General features: G+C 37.7%; 1 protein-coding gene across 1 annotated transcript; it reads right to left on the bottom strand.

Moving 5' to 3' along the window:
- Positions 1-1412: 1412 nt before the first annotated feature.
- On the bottom strand, positions 1413-15638 carry Smp_131970 (hypothetical protein; the record flags this gene model as incomplete). The annotated part of the gene is made up of 6 exons (XM_018789399.1): positions 15611-15638; positions 14617-14726; positions 10937-11198; positions 9109-9224; positions 8326-8547; positions 1413-1486 (listed from the first exon to the last, which is right to left on the bottom strand). The coding sequence occupies exons 2-6, from the start codon at positions 14717-14719 to the stop codon at positions 1413-1415; spliced, it is 777 nt and encodes a 258-aa protein (XP_018654846.1). The 5' UTR covers positions 14720-14726; positions 15611-15638.
- Positions 15639-16196: the final 558 nt, after the last annotated feature.

Genomic DNA, 16196 nt, shown 5'->3' with positions numbered 1-16196 from the left:
TCATTGTCATCTGCTGGACAGTAACCACTTGAGCGTTTCTGACTCGTTCGATGTTTATTATTAATTAGTACACATATCCCCTTATCTGCAAAGATATTTTGGGTGCATGTGGGCGTCTTTGGAGATGATATGTCGTATCCGAATGTCTCGACCCGATCGTTACAACAAATTCAAGTCATCCTCATTATAATACGGCTTAGCTTATTCTCTTTGCTTATACTACATATATCCTGTCTGTTGGTTATTTCCAATCGTCAACCATTTTCATCGCACCATTCATTGTCCAGAGAATTCACTCAATTCTACCTGTTTCGCTACCGTATTACAAGGGATAATTCGATAAATTAGCGAGAACTGTTAGATATTAAACACTATTACCCCTTCCTTCTCAAAATATAATAATGTTCATTTGACTAAGGGTTTTAAGACGCCAAACGCGTGTTGGTGATATCATTCAGTAACGTCCATATGAGCCTCAGGACGACTTAAAAGGATAACTCATTTCCATTAGTAGTGGATACTATCATTTGAATTCAGAATGACCTACTAGCAATAAGTATAAAATCCCAGAAATATGGCTTCAGAAACCTGTGCATATTCTGGACATCGCGTTGCTGGAACTTTTACAGGTTCTTGTCGGTATTGCTCATGTAGTGAACAAAACACTGGTTGGGGACAATCGAATGTATTTAAGCAAAAATTACAGACTATCTCAGTAAATTCTGATAACCAAACAATGAACAGTCAATTTGCAAATTAACAACCAATTGTTTCAATCTTCTCTGTTTCTTCTCTAATTTCATTGCTCATGCATTTTCCAAACGATTGCGCTTCATTTCAGTTCTTTGCTCATCGGTCTTCTGCCCAAATACTATGTCTGACCAACACCATATACTACTTATATAGATATAAGTAGACCACACTCACAGCTCATCGAATTGTTTAGTCAAACGATCCATTTTCAGTCAGGGTGCAGTTATCAGCAACGGACTTCATACAAACAATAGCTGAGTATTTGGAATAGATTGACGTGGTTCTATCTATCGTTGTGTTAGTGGAGTAACTTTTTTAAAGCCATCTATAATGCAGAGAAATCGTTGGTATAGCCGTCTGAGCTACACAGATTATGGTCACTCGTGTTAAATGTACCTGGTTATTTGCTGTATCTTGTTAGCCCCACCATTTGCCGGATTGATTGATAACCACTTAAGGCGGAACTACAACAAGCGTAGCCTTGTTTATACTATTATAATTTGTCCGGGTTCTCACCGTCTGATTATAAGAATGTCCAAAATCTTAATCTCGTCAATACTGGAGGTCAAAACAGTATTCCAGTAACATTACTTCTCAGTGCGAAGTCCGGATACTTATTTGGAGCCAAGGGCTGTTGATCTGTTAGTAATTTTTGTTGCCTACCCTACATTATTTTCCAATTTACAATGACTGTCAGCATTTCGGATGCGTGCATCAGTGTCTTCTCGGTTACCTTTAAAATTTGGTTTAAGATGACTGTCACTCTATAGAGCGGCTTTATTCTCGAATGGCATCTTAGGATCGCAGAAAGGCAAAAACAGTAGTTTTTCTCACTGGATTTCATTCTTGACACTGTAAAATCGTAAATATACATTGTGTGCTGCATAGTAGTAGTACTATTTCTATGAAGAGACTACGGAATGGTTAAGAAAATGCAGATCAATAATTGAGATAGGTTGGGTAACATAATAAGATAAATCTGAAGAAGAAATGTGAACAGAGAGGACAGGAGAAATAAGTCGACAAAGGGTCACCAGAGAACGGTGGTGATTCGCAAATAAAGACGTTACGACTATGGTGGGAGAAACTGATGGATGGACATCTCTGCGCATATGGTTTGAACCTCTTATAAGTATGCCAATGGTTTCATCAATAGTAAGACGAAAAAGCACCGTTTGATGTTTCATTTTAACCTATTAAAGACTGGAGTGTGATGTTTGAATGAACCAATGACTCCTTTGTATTGATGACTGTTTTGATTTTGAACTTCAAACAAAGTACATTCGTTCGTACTCATCTAATACTTCTTGATTAAGTTGCGTTATTGCTGGGATTACTAGTTTATACTATAATTTAAGTACTTCAAATCATTACATTGTCGCGATGAAGCCTGCGATAGAATAGTTGGACATTCATTCAACTTCTGAAGCTTTTGAGGATTATTTTGAAAGGTATAATTGAATCGATTCAGTCCTCAGCATGGGGTACTCCTATTGTTACGCCATTGGAATCGGGTGGCAATACTCCTAGAATACGTGGTGATTATAGATTAACACTGAACTCCCGTTTGTTGAAGCAAACATACACGACGATGGAGGCTGAGGATATTCTAAATCGACTTCATGGTTCCAAAGTGTTTTCGAAAGTTGACCTAAAAGATGCTTATCTTCAAACCCCTTTAGATCAATCTTCATTTATTTTGACGACAATTAACATTTCGTTTGGCCTGTTCAAATACAACTTCCTTCCATTTGGTCTAAGTTGTTCTCCAGCCGTATTTCAGCATGTGATGAATAAGGTAGTCATTGATCTTGAAGTTTATCAAGATGATCTCATCATTCATAGTACCGATAAAGTAGTTCATGACCAGAGACATTGCTTTATTGTGTCGTTTAATTGAGAAGAATATTCAACTGAAACCAAATAAGTGTTCATTTTGTGTATGTAATTTCTAATGCCTTGAATACCTAGTTAATGGTAATGGTTTTAGACCAGATATGAAACGACTAGCTCCGCTGACAAATGCACCGTCTCCATAAAATCTCATAGAATTACGTTCACTGGTGGGTGCTCTTCAGTACTATTCTCGTTTCATTCCTAATTTTTCTTGTCGTGCCAACTGTTTATTTAACATTTTGATATCTAATTTATTCAAATGAGGTGAGGAACAAGAGTCATGCTTACGAGGTCTGCTAAAGTTTCTTCAAAGTGATGCTGTTCTTCGAACTTACTCACCCAGTGTATATTCTGTACTTATTACTGACGCATCACCTGTGGATATTGCTGCTGACCAGCCACGGGGATCGTGATGAAAAATGTTGGAAAATTTATAGTGCAAATTCTGGATATCAATAACTTGAGTATACATAACCAACATGTTGATCAAATACAATTCCAGGAACCAGGTCTGTTCCAATTTCGGTTGTTAATTCTAATACTAACGAGTAAATTCTAGATGATACAGAGTCTACATCCAATACACTGTCGGACAGGGGTAAGATGAACTTAAGAAGACGTACAATCGATTACAGACACTTACACTGCAATTTAAGCTGCGGCGGATGTGGTGTTTGTATGAACCAATGACTCCTTTGTATTGGTGACTGTTTTGATTTTGAATTGCAAACAAAGTACATTCGATCGTACTCATCTAATACTTCTTGATCAAGTTGCATTATTGCTGGGGTTACTAGTTTATACTATAATTCAAGTACTTCAAATTATTACCGTCTGTTTCATTCAAGTGAACATTGCTTACAATCTGTTGTGAGCATCTACTACCATCTGTGTTCAACCATGCAGGATAAAACACGGATCAGACGACTGATATACCTACGGAAGTCCGTAGATTATGTGAAAAGATAAAATAGTAGAATCGTATATATTCATTGTGACTGTCATAGAAAATGCATATGAACTGCGCACCAACATATCTCATAACAAACTAATCTAAAGATTGAATAACATTGCATTACTGTTTTATGGAAAAGTAAGACTTACGATCCACCCATTTTGATAAATCTCTACATTTTGAACTATTTTTAGATTCACTAGCATGGAATATTTAAAATTTTAGTTCATGAAAGTATCGATTTCTTTATACTTAAGTGCTGATCCCATCGATAGATATTAAGAAATTATGAAATCCAGGTTTATAACCTTTTAAAATCGATTTTAAACCAATCGAAATGATGTGAAGACCGGTAAAATGATTTTTAATGTATATATTTAGTTAAGCATAGATTATACAGCAGAATATCCATTGTAGCAAGTATCTGAAGAAAAATGATTGGGATATGGCATGAGAAATCCTGTGGAATCATATACAGGACCATTTATCTGAGGTTGGGGGGCTGCAACTTCTGGAGCGAACGATATGTTGTTCATATCTACAAAATTAAAAGTGCGAATTACGTTAATCACACATGAATCTCTTAAATAAATCCTTGGCAATTTAATCGATCTACTGACCGTCGACATAAAGTTGATATAACCGTATTCTAACTGATGTGTAACTACCAAAATGGAGTTACTAAAAAAATACTAGTGAGAACACAGTTGAACCAGACACGTCAGAAATAAGGCTAATGGTCATGAACAACATCGGATAAAGATATAAAATTAGATTTGAAAATGGATTGTTGGATATCGACTCAGTTGTGTTGTATCGTGCTCGCTTCAAAACCTGAAGGTCTTGTGTTCAATCTCATATAGTGTTGACGATGTATTTTTTTAACACGAGGATAAGTCAGAGGTTGGTATCTGGCTTTTAATACCTGTATAGCCTGTGGTGAAAAGTGTTCTTAAAATGAAATCTTAAAAGCCCACTAATTAACCAGTATAAATATCTTCAACAGGATAATTCTAGATTGTGTTGTATTGAAAAGTAGGCATCCGGCTGCTAAACTAGTTTCTCTGTACCATACGAATTCCTCGTTTATAAAGACAAAAGTTGGAAAATTCAAACTTTATTTTACCTTTGACTATATTTATCCATTTGTATTTATGTGTCAGTTTCTTACGATCCTGACGGACTCAGTTTCTGATATTTAACTGCGTAACCCGAGAATGATTGACTCGCAAGGAGCAGGCTGGTTTTGCCCCCAAATGCCCTGGTACGGCCGAGAGTGGAGAGAGCCCGCTCTCCCTCTCGAAATGCTCTCACATGGCCTTTTTAAAGATAGGGACGACTGTTGACTCATTCCATGATGAAAGTGTTCCAACATCATGGAATGAGTCAATAGTCGTCCCTATCTTTAAAAAGGGTTCACGTTGTTCCTGTAACAACTATCGGGGGATAAGTCTACTTCCGATTGCGTCCAAACTATTGGCTTCTATCATTCTTCGTAGGTTGTTTAAAACCTGAGAACGATTGACTCGCGAGGAACAGGCCGGTTTTCGTTCTGGTCGAGGATGCATTGATCACATCTTCACCCTCCGCCAAATGTTAGAACACCGTCATACTTATCGCAGGCCAACAATCGTAGTGTTTCTTGATATCAGGGCTGCCTTCGATTCGTTGGACAGGACTGTTCTCTGGGATTGTCTATTGAAGAAGGGTGTGCCTGAGAAGTTCATTAACATCTTGAAGGCCCTGTACACGAACACCTCAGGCAGAGTGAGGGCATACAACCACCTTTCTCCCTTGTTCCATTCGAGCAGCGGGGTTAGGCAGGGTTGCCCAATCTCACCATTCCTCTTCAACTTTGCCATCGACGACATTCTGGAAACAGCTCTGATGGATGTAAGTAATGGCGGTGTGGATCTGTTGCCTGGAGAACGACTTCTCGACCTCGAGTATGCGGATGATATTGTCTTACTGTGCGATAATGCCCAAGGCATGCAATCTGCACTTAATCAGTTGGCAATCAGTGTCCGCAGGTACGGCATGTGCTTTGCACCCTCCAAGTGCAAGGTACTCCTACAAGACTGGCAGGATTCTCATCCTGTACTCACCCTGGACGGTGAGCAGATTGAAGTAGTTGAGAAGTTCGAGTATCTAGGTAGCTATATAAGTGCTGGTGGGGGCGTGAGTGATGAGATTGATGCACGTATAATGAAAGCCAGAGCGGCTTATGCCAATCTGGGCCATCTTTGGCGCCTTCGTGATGTTAGTCTGGCTGTAAAAGGTCGGATCTACAACGCGTCGGTGAGAGCAGTTTTGCTCTATGCTTGTGAAACCTGGCCTCTCCGAGTTGAGGATGTTAGACGTCTCTCTGTGTTCGATCATAGTTGTCTCCGAAGGATTGCTGACATTCAGTGGCAACACCATGTTAGTAATGCAGAGGTTCGGCATCGTGTGTTTGGACTCAGTGACGATAATTCAATTGGTGTCACCATCTTGAAACACCGACTTCGGTGGCTTGGACATGTTTTACGAATGTCGTCCCAGAGGCTTCCACGTCGTGCATTATTTGTCGACTCTGGGACTGGTTGGAAAAAGCGGAGAGGAGGTCAGTGTATGACATGGTGTCGTGGCACGAAAGAAAGCTGCAAAGGGCTAGCTTCTGTTGGTCCTTCACGACTCCCTGGCTGGGGTCCGAGAGATGGTGCAACACAGTGGCTAGAGACGTTATCAGATATGGCTCAGAATAGAAGCCAGTGGCGATCCTGCTGCAACCTTCTTTTACTTTCTTCATAAAGAGTGGCTATAACTTTCCTAACTGAAAGAGTCTTCTGGTTGTACATTTCAGTCCGCCTTATCTTTTCATCCCTTCTCTTCCTACTTTCATTATTTTGTGTGGCGCATATGTATCTGGTGCCCTTTTGTACCAATATATATGTGTTTAAAATAAATAAATAAATAACTGCGTAACGTTTTGTTTCATGTGATTATTAATTATAAAACCCCTTTTTATTATTTTTTGTGGCGGGTTCTGAGTTTCACTGTGTTAATATATTCAGTGTTTTCCAGTTATTATCATGTAACTTTTGATATTGCCGCCATGGGTTTCAAATTAATTTTATTGTAGAGAATTTTTATACTACTCAACTGTTCAAATATTTCTATAGTGATTCCATAGTGCCACTTTTAACGAAGTTTCAGGATTATTATTTAAAATCCTTAGATGATTCTTAAGGAGATTTATTTGCTAACATTAAAACCAATCCCCACACCCAAGGTAGTAGTAATACAGTAATACATAAGTCATATCTTTATCCAATAATTTAGAATAGGATTTTGATAACATATTTATTATGCATTGCAGAAAGGATGTGTCTATCAATGTTTACTCTATCAATTTAGTAGTTTCATTAAGCGGTTTCTTCCTAGGAGGTTTTTTTCCTAGAAGTTTGGAATTGATCAATGCTTCAAATGATTAATTCCAAACTGCTTACCTTGGTTTTAGTGAATATTCTGTATCGTTCCAATGAAAATTTATCTTTCTTTTTTAGTTAATTAATTCATACAATAGTTATGTTCAAAATTTTATGGTTTAATTTTCAGATGTCATTGGTCTACTAAATTATTTTACATTTGTATTATAAAATCTAGTGAATTGTTGTTTGTAAGTTATAAAAATTCTAGGATTTGAAATCGTCAACTTTGATGTATACTTTAATTGGTTGTTATCCATAACTTATTTCCATATTTGCCTTTTATAACTGAATAGATTCCTTATTAATGAAGTGGCTTAAATTTATTCGAATAAAGTAAGTCTCTGTATCAAAATATTCAATGCAATGATTAACATTTCTTCTTGAAATTGTTTGAAAATATTTTATGAATTTTATGGAGAGCATTTATTATTAATTTTTTTGTTGCTCAACTTCGAGACCAACAGACCGGATTCCGTAAGGATCAGTTGTGCATAGACCAAATCGCTACACTACGGATCACTGTTGAACAGTCAGTTGAACGGAATTCGTCACTACACATCAACTCCTTTGACTATGAGAATGTATTCGACAGTGTGGATAGGACTATATGGAAATCTCTTCGACACTATGGTGTACCTGAGAAGATTGTCAATATCATACGGAATTCATACGACGGATTACAGTGCATAGTTATGCATGGAAGACAGCTGATAGATACATTCCAAGTGAAAACAGGAGTCAGACAAGGCTGATTACTCTCCTCCTTTCTCTCTCTTCTGATGGCTGAGTGGATTATGAAGATCTTCACACCGGAGGGGAAATACGGAATACAATGGACGGCTTGGAGTCAACCAGGCAATTTGTACTTCGCAGATGACGAACAGATGCAGAAGACAACTAGTGTAGCAGCAGTCTCTGTATCAGTAGGCCTCAACATACACAAGCAAAAAGCAAGATCCTCAAATACAACACGGAGGATATATATATATATATATATATATATATATATATATATATATGAATTTGTAGTGTTTTCTCTATTCAGTTGGCCAATAAAAAAACTTACTTTTCACTCTCAATGTTCTCATTTAAGTAGCAAGTTAAGTTCACGAGCAGGATCATGTTTACCAGTAGCAGAACATAACAATTTCATTGCTTGCTAACATAACTTAATTTGGAGTGAATGATAAAAAAACGTCCGATCTTTTTCAAATTATAAGTCATTGCTTACAACAAAAAGAACACACTTACCTTCTGGAAGTATAGGAGCATTACACGTATTAATTTCTTGGTCAATTATATTGAACCATGTTTTTTCGCATTCATTACTGGCTTCAGTGTATAGTTTGTCACATTGAATAAAACGACGACGATTTACTTTACTATCTTCTAATTCTAGTTTGTGTAATGTTTCAGTTCTTTCAGTGAATAGACTTTTACCTGTTGAATCGAGCCAAGGTCGACCAGAAGGAACTTTAAGTGTTTGTTTGTTGGGGTAAAAGGATATTTAAAAAATATTAGACATAATGCCTTTTTGATTCATAAGTGAAAAATAAAAAAAATAATTATGCTTTATCTTTCTATTAGAAGTAATTATAGTGATTGATGTATAAAATATGGCATTACTCGCCATGGTAGCTAGCGTGCTTTAGAAAGTGCTATTGTGAAATCCCCTTCTCGTTGTATATATATATATATATATATATATATATATATATATATATGCTTGATCGACTTTGAAGTCTTTTAGCTAAGAATAACACTTAAGTTTCACATCTATTTTAAAAATAACAGTCACAATAGAATGGTGACTGAATTGCAAGAACTGATTAGTGGCTACTAAAAACACCTAGTATTTCGTTCAACTACAACTCAGTTATTTGTGCTACTGAGCCAAGTCCCAACTTATTAACAAAATTCAATTATGGTTAAATAAAGATTAGTAAATAAATTACAAATTAAACTTTCTTGTAATTTTATGGGAGATAGATGGCTTAAAAGGTCAACTGTACTCTGCAGAAATATGAAACTTACGAATTTTAACTTTGGTCTTCGCTCCCCTTTCATTTCGCATATCTTGTAATGCATTATACAACGTCCAGAGTTCATCATTATCCAAATATTTTATATGTGTAATTAATTTTTTTACCCTAAAATATCATCATTATCAATATTATGGAATAAGTACAATATTAGTGGAAAGAATAAGCAAGTCCATGTATTACACAAATTCTATAAGTATGAACAACTAGTCAATTAAACTTTATTTTATTTATTTATTTAGACACATAAATATTGGTACAAGGAAGCACCAGATATGTATGCGCCGCACAAATCTCATTCGATTTGTGTGAGGGCTGTGATACTGCTCAGGTGCCCAAACTGAAGCAGGTGGTTTTCTTAGGGGGTCACACTCAGAGCCTTTGACCTAAAGGTCTGATCCACAAGGCAGTGGAGCATCGTGAGGAGATGCATTCCCATGGTAGCCGGTAACCAACGATTGATTCATACGCCATTTGTTCCCTCAGAATCCTGGAGCCCATGTGCACGATTGGTTTGGAATCAGGGTTTTCCAACTCCCCTAGGTGGACTCGCCGTGTCCACCAACCCGGTTAAAGCGCCGGACATTCGCTTTTCGTCCTTTCAAATTCGTGAACACCCCCGCCACGAGAAGGCAGTGAGTAGGACTTCCCTGGCAGAGTAATAAAATGAGTAATAAAATGTTCCATATTTTGAAGATATGTGTTGAATTCGCTCAAGTTATTTTGATTGATTCTGAGCCATGTTATCAATAGTCTACAATTACTGATGTACAACACTGTGAAAATGCTATTCTGAAAATCTAACAACTTTTAGGAATGGTATCAACAGTTAGTGACTTAACAGACTGTACTGCTCGTTTCGATCAGACCTATTGAGATATTATATTAGCATAAAACTTAAGCCCAAGGTTTTGTGTCAACAACATACAAGGAACTATCAATAAATACAGCAGAGTGATGCAACTGATGGTTTACAATATTTTTTTCCTCTCGCATGTATATTACGATAATACGTTAATAAGACTAATCACTTAATATCAGAACCAGGATTCGCGACCCAAAATAGAGAACCAGATTAATACTAGAGAATACTTAATACAACTACAAGCAGTCACACACAGTGAGTCCAGAGTAGAAATTAATGATAAGAAGGAAAATCACATAATTAATAGTCCGTAGGCTGTGGCTGTTCGTCCACGCTCAATGACCAATCATACTTTCACTACCACACACCACAGAAAGAGATGTCGAATTACAGTAATGAACACAAGTCATGGTATTAGTGCTTCATTCGAGAAAGTATGATTTATTGACAACACTACCGCTAAAGATGAAAACACTGATAAAACTTCCTCGGAAATAATTATAGGGGAAGTAATCAGCAAAGCGTTGTTAAAAACTTTTCCGGTATGGTTTCCGGGATATATGTCTAAATACTTCTCCAAAACAGCGACAATGACAGTTATCTTATTCACCTGGGCATCAACAACCTATGTGGGAGGAACTTAGTAGCCTGGAGTCGAATGCCCTAACCATTAGGCCCCTACTTCGCTATCTAAGCAACGATGTGATAGACTTTCTACCACAACATAAACAAAAAAACTTTGGACAATAATGCCCCACTGACAAAATCAATATAAAGCTACGTCCTAGTGATCGATACTTAACTTAATTTTTCCAAGTAGAAGTGCTGACTGCACGATGTCACAAGTTCAACAGACTACAGAATTGCGATTTCTCATCAAAGGATGATAAAAGAACTATCATTCCAAATGACAAAGACGCTTATCAACAATAGACTAGTGGTAATAAAAACTCACTCCTCAACCTCCGTGTGAACATTGCCATTTGATGCATTTTCATCTTTTACTTCCACGTCAGCTTCTTTATTGGCTTCAGATGAAGTTGGCACTTCGTATTTAGTGACAAGATCTCCAGCAACCATCAAATCCCATGGTTGCGGACTTCGTATGGACACATAACTATTCTGAAACATCTTCCCATTTTCACTAGTTATGACATTTTCCGCCGCCGAAGGACTTTCGAACTCCACGAAGATCACACGTCGGTAAATAGATATAGCTAAAAATATATATATAAACTCACTTAAAATAAATTTATAGTGACTCGTTTAACAAGTATATATTTATGTGACCGGTTTCTAGCTACACACTGATAATAAACATTTATCCAAAATGAAGTGCTGCAACGTTTTGGCTTGTAACTCACTGGCTGAAGAACAAACTTTCTAACTACTAATGATCAATCCCTAATATTTACAAGGCAGCTGCGTACGACCATACTTTTGAACAACCTTCAGTGACTCCACCCATTATGTTGAGGACTTTCATTAAACCACTAGACAATGCATGTTTAGACGGCACAAATGAACAATTTTGTTCAGAAAACCAAAAATATTTGGGGTTATGAGTTGGTGTTAGTCAGTCAGTCAGGTACAACGTAGGGCCAGGAGCATATATGCATCGGTTCAAGTTGCTGCACCTCATTCGCACAACAAGATGAGCACCAAAGTCATAGAAGTAATCACTTCAATGGTAGTAATGTAGTGTTAAGAAGGAAGTACTTTATAGCCATCTGTATAAGAATACTTATGCAGTTAGTTCTTTGAATTCAAGCATCAAGAACCTGTGACTTGCCTCAAAATGTTTGTAAATCATAATAAAATGCTGCATACGTCTTAATTTCGTTTGTTTGTGATTATTTTTCATGTAAAATTAACCACTCTTTTAAAGACACTCAGGTGTTTCCCTACATTTTGTCTTCTCAGATTTATTGACTTTAGGCGTTCTTGTAAAAAATTTCAGTTGGCTGTCAATGGAGTCTAAGACATTCTTCATTTTCCAGATTTCGCGCAAAACACAAGGACCGAAATTTTAAATTTTATTCGTTTGTCGGTACGGTATAGTTCCACCAAAAACTTTACTTAAACATTCATTCCTACCCAATAGACCATAAAATCAAGATTGTTGAAAGTTACACAGAAATGTAAAGAAAATTACATTTTATTCATAACTATAATAGTAGCTAACTCCGCCTGTGGCCCCTCCGGGGGCTACTGCCGGTCCCAAGCCCGGGTAAAGGAGGAGGGTTGGGTATGGAGTTAGCGACCCCATCCCAACCAAGAACCTGACCATTCTGATGGGAGATCTCAATGCTAAGGTCGGAATGGACAACACTGGATACGAAGACGTCATGGACTGGGAGAAAGGAACGAAAATGGTGAGAGATTTGCAAACCTATGTGCCTTCAATAAACTGGCCATAGGTGGCACCATATTCCCACACAAGCGCATACACAAAGCTACATGGATCTCACCGGACCACACCACAGAGAACCGGATAGATCACATCTGTATCAACAAAAAATTCCGAAGGTCAATGGAAGATGTGAGAACCCGGAGAGGAGCCGACATAGCTTCAGATCACCACCTGGTTGTGACCAGGATGAGACTGAAGCTAAAAAAAACACTGGACAACTGGACAAACAGCACTACAAAGGTTCAATACAGCCTTCCTTCGAGATATTGACAAGCTCCACGAATTCAAGATAACTCTCAACAACAGGTTCCAAGCCCTACAGGATCTACTGAAAGAACAAGAAACTACGATGGAGGACAAGTGGAAAGGGATAAAATAAGCACTAACTTCAACGTGTCAGGAGGTTCTTGGTCCTAAGAAGCATCATTACAAGGAATGCATCTCTATGGGAACCCTGGACAAGATTCAAGAAAGGAAGAACAAGAAAATAGCAATTAACAACAGCCGAACACGAGCAGAGGAAGTCAAAGCACAAGCAGACTACGCAGAAGCAAACAAGGAAGTGAAGAAAAGCATTAAGGCCGACAAGCAGAAATACGTGGGAGAACTAGCAACGACGGCGGAAAAAGCTGCAAGAGAAGGGAATATGAGACAACTATGTGATACAACGAAGAAATTGGCGGGGAGATATAGCAAACAAGAGAGACCAGTCAAGGACAAAGAAGGAAAGACAATCACTGAGATTCAAGAACAGGGGAAAAGATGGGCAGAATACTTCGAGGAACTGCTGAATATACCAGCCCCATTGAATCCACCGAACATCGGACCAGCACACACTGACCTTCCTATAGATGTCACTCCACCAACGATCGAAGAAGTCAAGATGGCCATCAGCCAAATCAGAAGTGGGAAGGCGGCAGGACCTGACAATATACCAGCAGAAGCACTGAAGTCAGACATTGAAATAACTGCAAACATGCTTCACCTTCTATTCAAGAAGATTTGGGAAGAGGAACAAGTGCCAATGGACTGGAAAGAAGGATATCTCATCAAGATACCAAAGAAAGGAAATCTGAGCAAATGTGAGAATTACAGAGGCATCAGTTTGTTATCAGTACCAAGAAAAGTTTCCAACAGAAAGCTGCTGAATCGGATGAAAGACGCAGTAGACGCCGAACTTAGGGATCAACAGACTGGATTCCGTAAGGATAGGTCGTGCACAGACCAGATTGCGACACTACGGATCGTCGTTGAACAACCAGTTGAGTGGAACTCATCACTATACTTCAACTTCATTAAAGCGTCGAACACTCGCTTTTCGTCCTCTCAATTTTGTAAACTACACCCGCTCCGTGAGAAGGCAGATTAGGACTTTCCTGTCAGTGGCTGCATACGCGTGGCCGTGTGAGAGCATTTCGCGAGAACGAAAGGCTCCTCCCCACTCTCGGCCGTACCAGAGCATTTGGGGGATCGATGGAAAGTAATAGACTAGTACTCTTAGAGTTTTCCACACTGAAACAGTTTCAGTTAATTCAAAACGTAGGTAAAAACAAAGCACATAAATAGGCACTTGGTGTAAGGAGCTAGTTAGTTCAGTAGTATAACAAATGTTAAAATATTATACCCAAGAATAAAAAATGCAAGTCTGATTATAAAAGGAGACAAATGGAAGTAGAAAAGTTTCAAAACAGTTACCTACATATAATCTCTATTTGGTTGTGACATTTTACTAAAAATACAAAATGTCCACTTTGAAGCTAGTCGCTATTGAGGATATAATTATCATTTACTACAAATTCTCCGTGTATGGTTATTTGTACGTGATGGTAAAAACGTTTTGGACTACTATAAAAACGTTGACCATTCGCCCTTAGTTTTAATGATTCTGTAGCTAAAGTCACTTCATTTCTATTTGGGTCAAGTTCAGTGAGTGATAAAGGACAAAGGTGTTTGAATAAATCGAGCACTGAAGTCACGAAACAGTCAATAATGAATGGTGAAGTACTGCATAATATTTTGCCTACACTCTCAGTAAATAAAAATCTTATTTCGAAAATAATATTTCCCATTATTCGTATGTTTGGCCGTTTGATATATAATACATGCTCTTTGGTTACCATAAGGATGAAGTTCAATAGAAAAGCATCTGAAATAAGTAGGACGTCAGAACTTATAAAAAAGCCCAAAGAAGTCCAAGATTATTGCCACAGTCTAACACTTACATTTAATAACACCAAATGGTGCTAACCATGTTTCCACTGATTCTGGTTTCAAGTTATGTGTATTTACCAAATCCTCGATAACAACACTGCATGTGTCATCCATATGAGAGCTAAACATGAGATTTTATGAAAATAAAGAAACAAAAGTCATACAACCAAAGACTTCTAATAAGTGGAATATGTGGTTAAACTATAAATTCAGAGAAAATAATTAATACTCTATTAGACAAAAAAACTACCTGTTTGATGAATAACAACAATAAGAACCGATCCGGAAGTTCGCACTTTCAAATGACTGGAGTAGCTATAGGAGAATATTGACAGTGGGAGAAAAAACATGGCCCATGGGTAAAACTACTAATTTTCAACATTACCCAAAGCAATCAATAAAGGGAAAAACAAGGCAAGCAAGGGAAATCCTGTTCGCAAAATGAGGGGGATGATGTAGAAACGCACCGAAAAGTCTCCTTCTCTACCTGCCTTGAGAAAATAATGCGAAATCCCCACTCTTTGTCACTCTATGGTTGAAATGTCGCAAGATTATCCCCGTTTTACTTAAATACACTCCGAATTTTCTACCTTTCTCCTAGCTCCAAATTTCCCATATGTTTGCATTTATTTCCATTACAAAACACACGAAGACTGCTATCGACTACATTACTAAACGATACATGGGTAAAGGCATTTATTGACAAGCAATAACATCATGGTTTACAAGGAGATTAATAATAGATAGATGCTCGTTACATATTTTTATTGTATGTGCAGATATCCACTGTCATTTACGAAGATCTACAGAAGTTACAGGTAATGGATTGTTGATTAAGGATGAGTCATATTTCACAACCACATATGAAATCAAACAGGGTTTCACAATATACACTTCAACCGTGGAAATATCTGAGTTTATTAAATTTCAGAATTCATAAGAACATTATTTTGGTTTGGAACAATAACATTGCAATTCAGGGAAGGTGTTATAACTGAAATGTACTTTTATACTTAACTTGACATAGCTTTTTCTTACCATGCGCTGACTTTCTGACTTGCATGTGATACGTTTAAACTAAATTATTTAAAAAGGATAGTGGTATTTTTCCTCGTTGAGTAGGTTTTACCATTTCGGTCGTTCATCATGTATCAAGCCTACTGTTTACACTTTAGTTGGATCTATTTCAGTTAAAGGCTCAGAACCTAGAACTCGTTTTGAGCACGACAACGGGTTGACAAAATAGCTACTAAATCAGATAATGCCTCAGAATATCTCTGAAATTACCTTGCTAAATGTGTATCGGCTAGGCAGCCAAGTGAGCTTGAAAGAGAATCAAACCAGGCTGCCTACAGAAGTATTTAAATCTCCTAATGAACGGGACATATTTTTACAGGATGGACATAAACCAAAGCGTTCGGGAGTTTTCGTGAGTAAGGATATGCCGCTCACAGACCGTGCAAAAAGTCGAGAAGCCGAAAAAGAACCAAAACTTGGGTAAAATGTTGGCGAAAAGGACCTAAAATTTGTAATTTTTCAGGTTGTAGGGCATTGACAGAGAATGATGACCAAGCCACTATGGGTGCAGCGC

The sequence above is a fragment of the Schistosoma mansoni genome, chromosome W, assembly GCF_000237925.1.
Source record: "Schistosoma mansoni strain Puerto Rico chromosome W, complete genome".
NCBI lineage: Eukaryota > Metazoa > Platyhelminthes > Trematoda > Strigeidida > Schistosomatidae > Schistosoma > Schistosoma mansoni.
The sequence above is the reverse complement of the archived record's forward strand: the minus strand, read 5'-3'. Positions and strand labels throughout refer to the sequence as shown.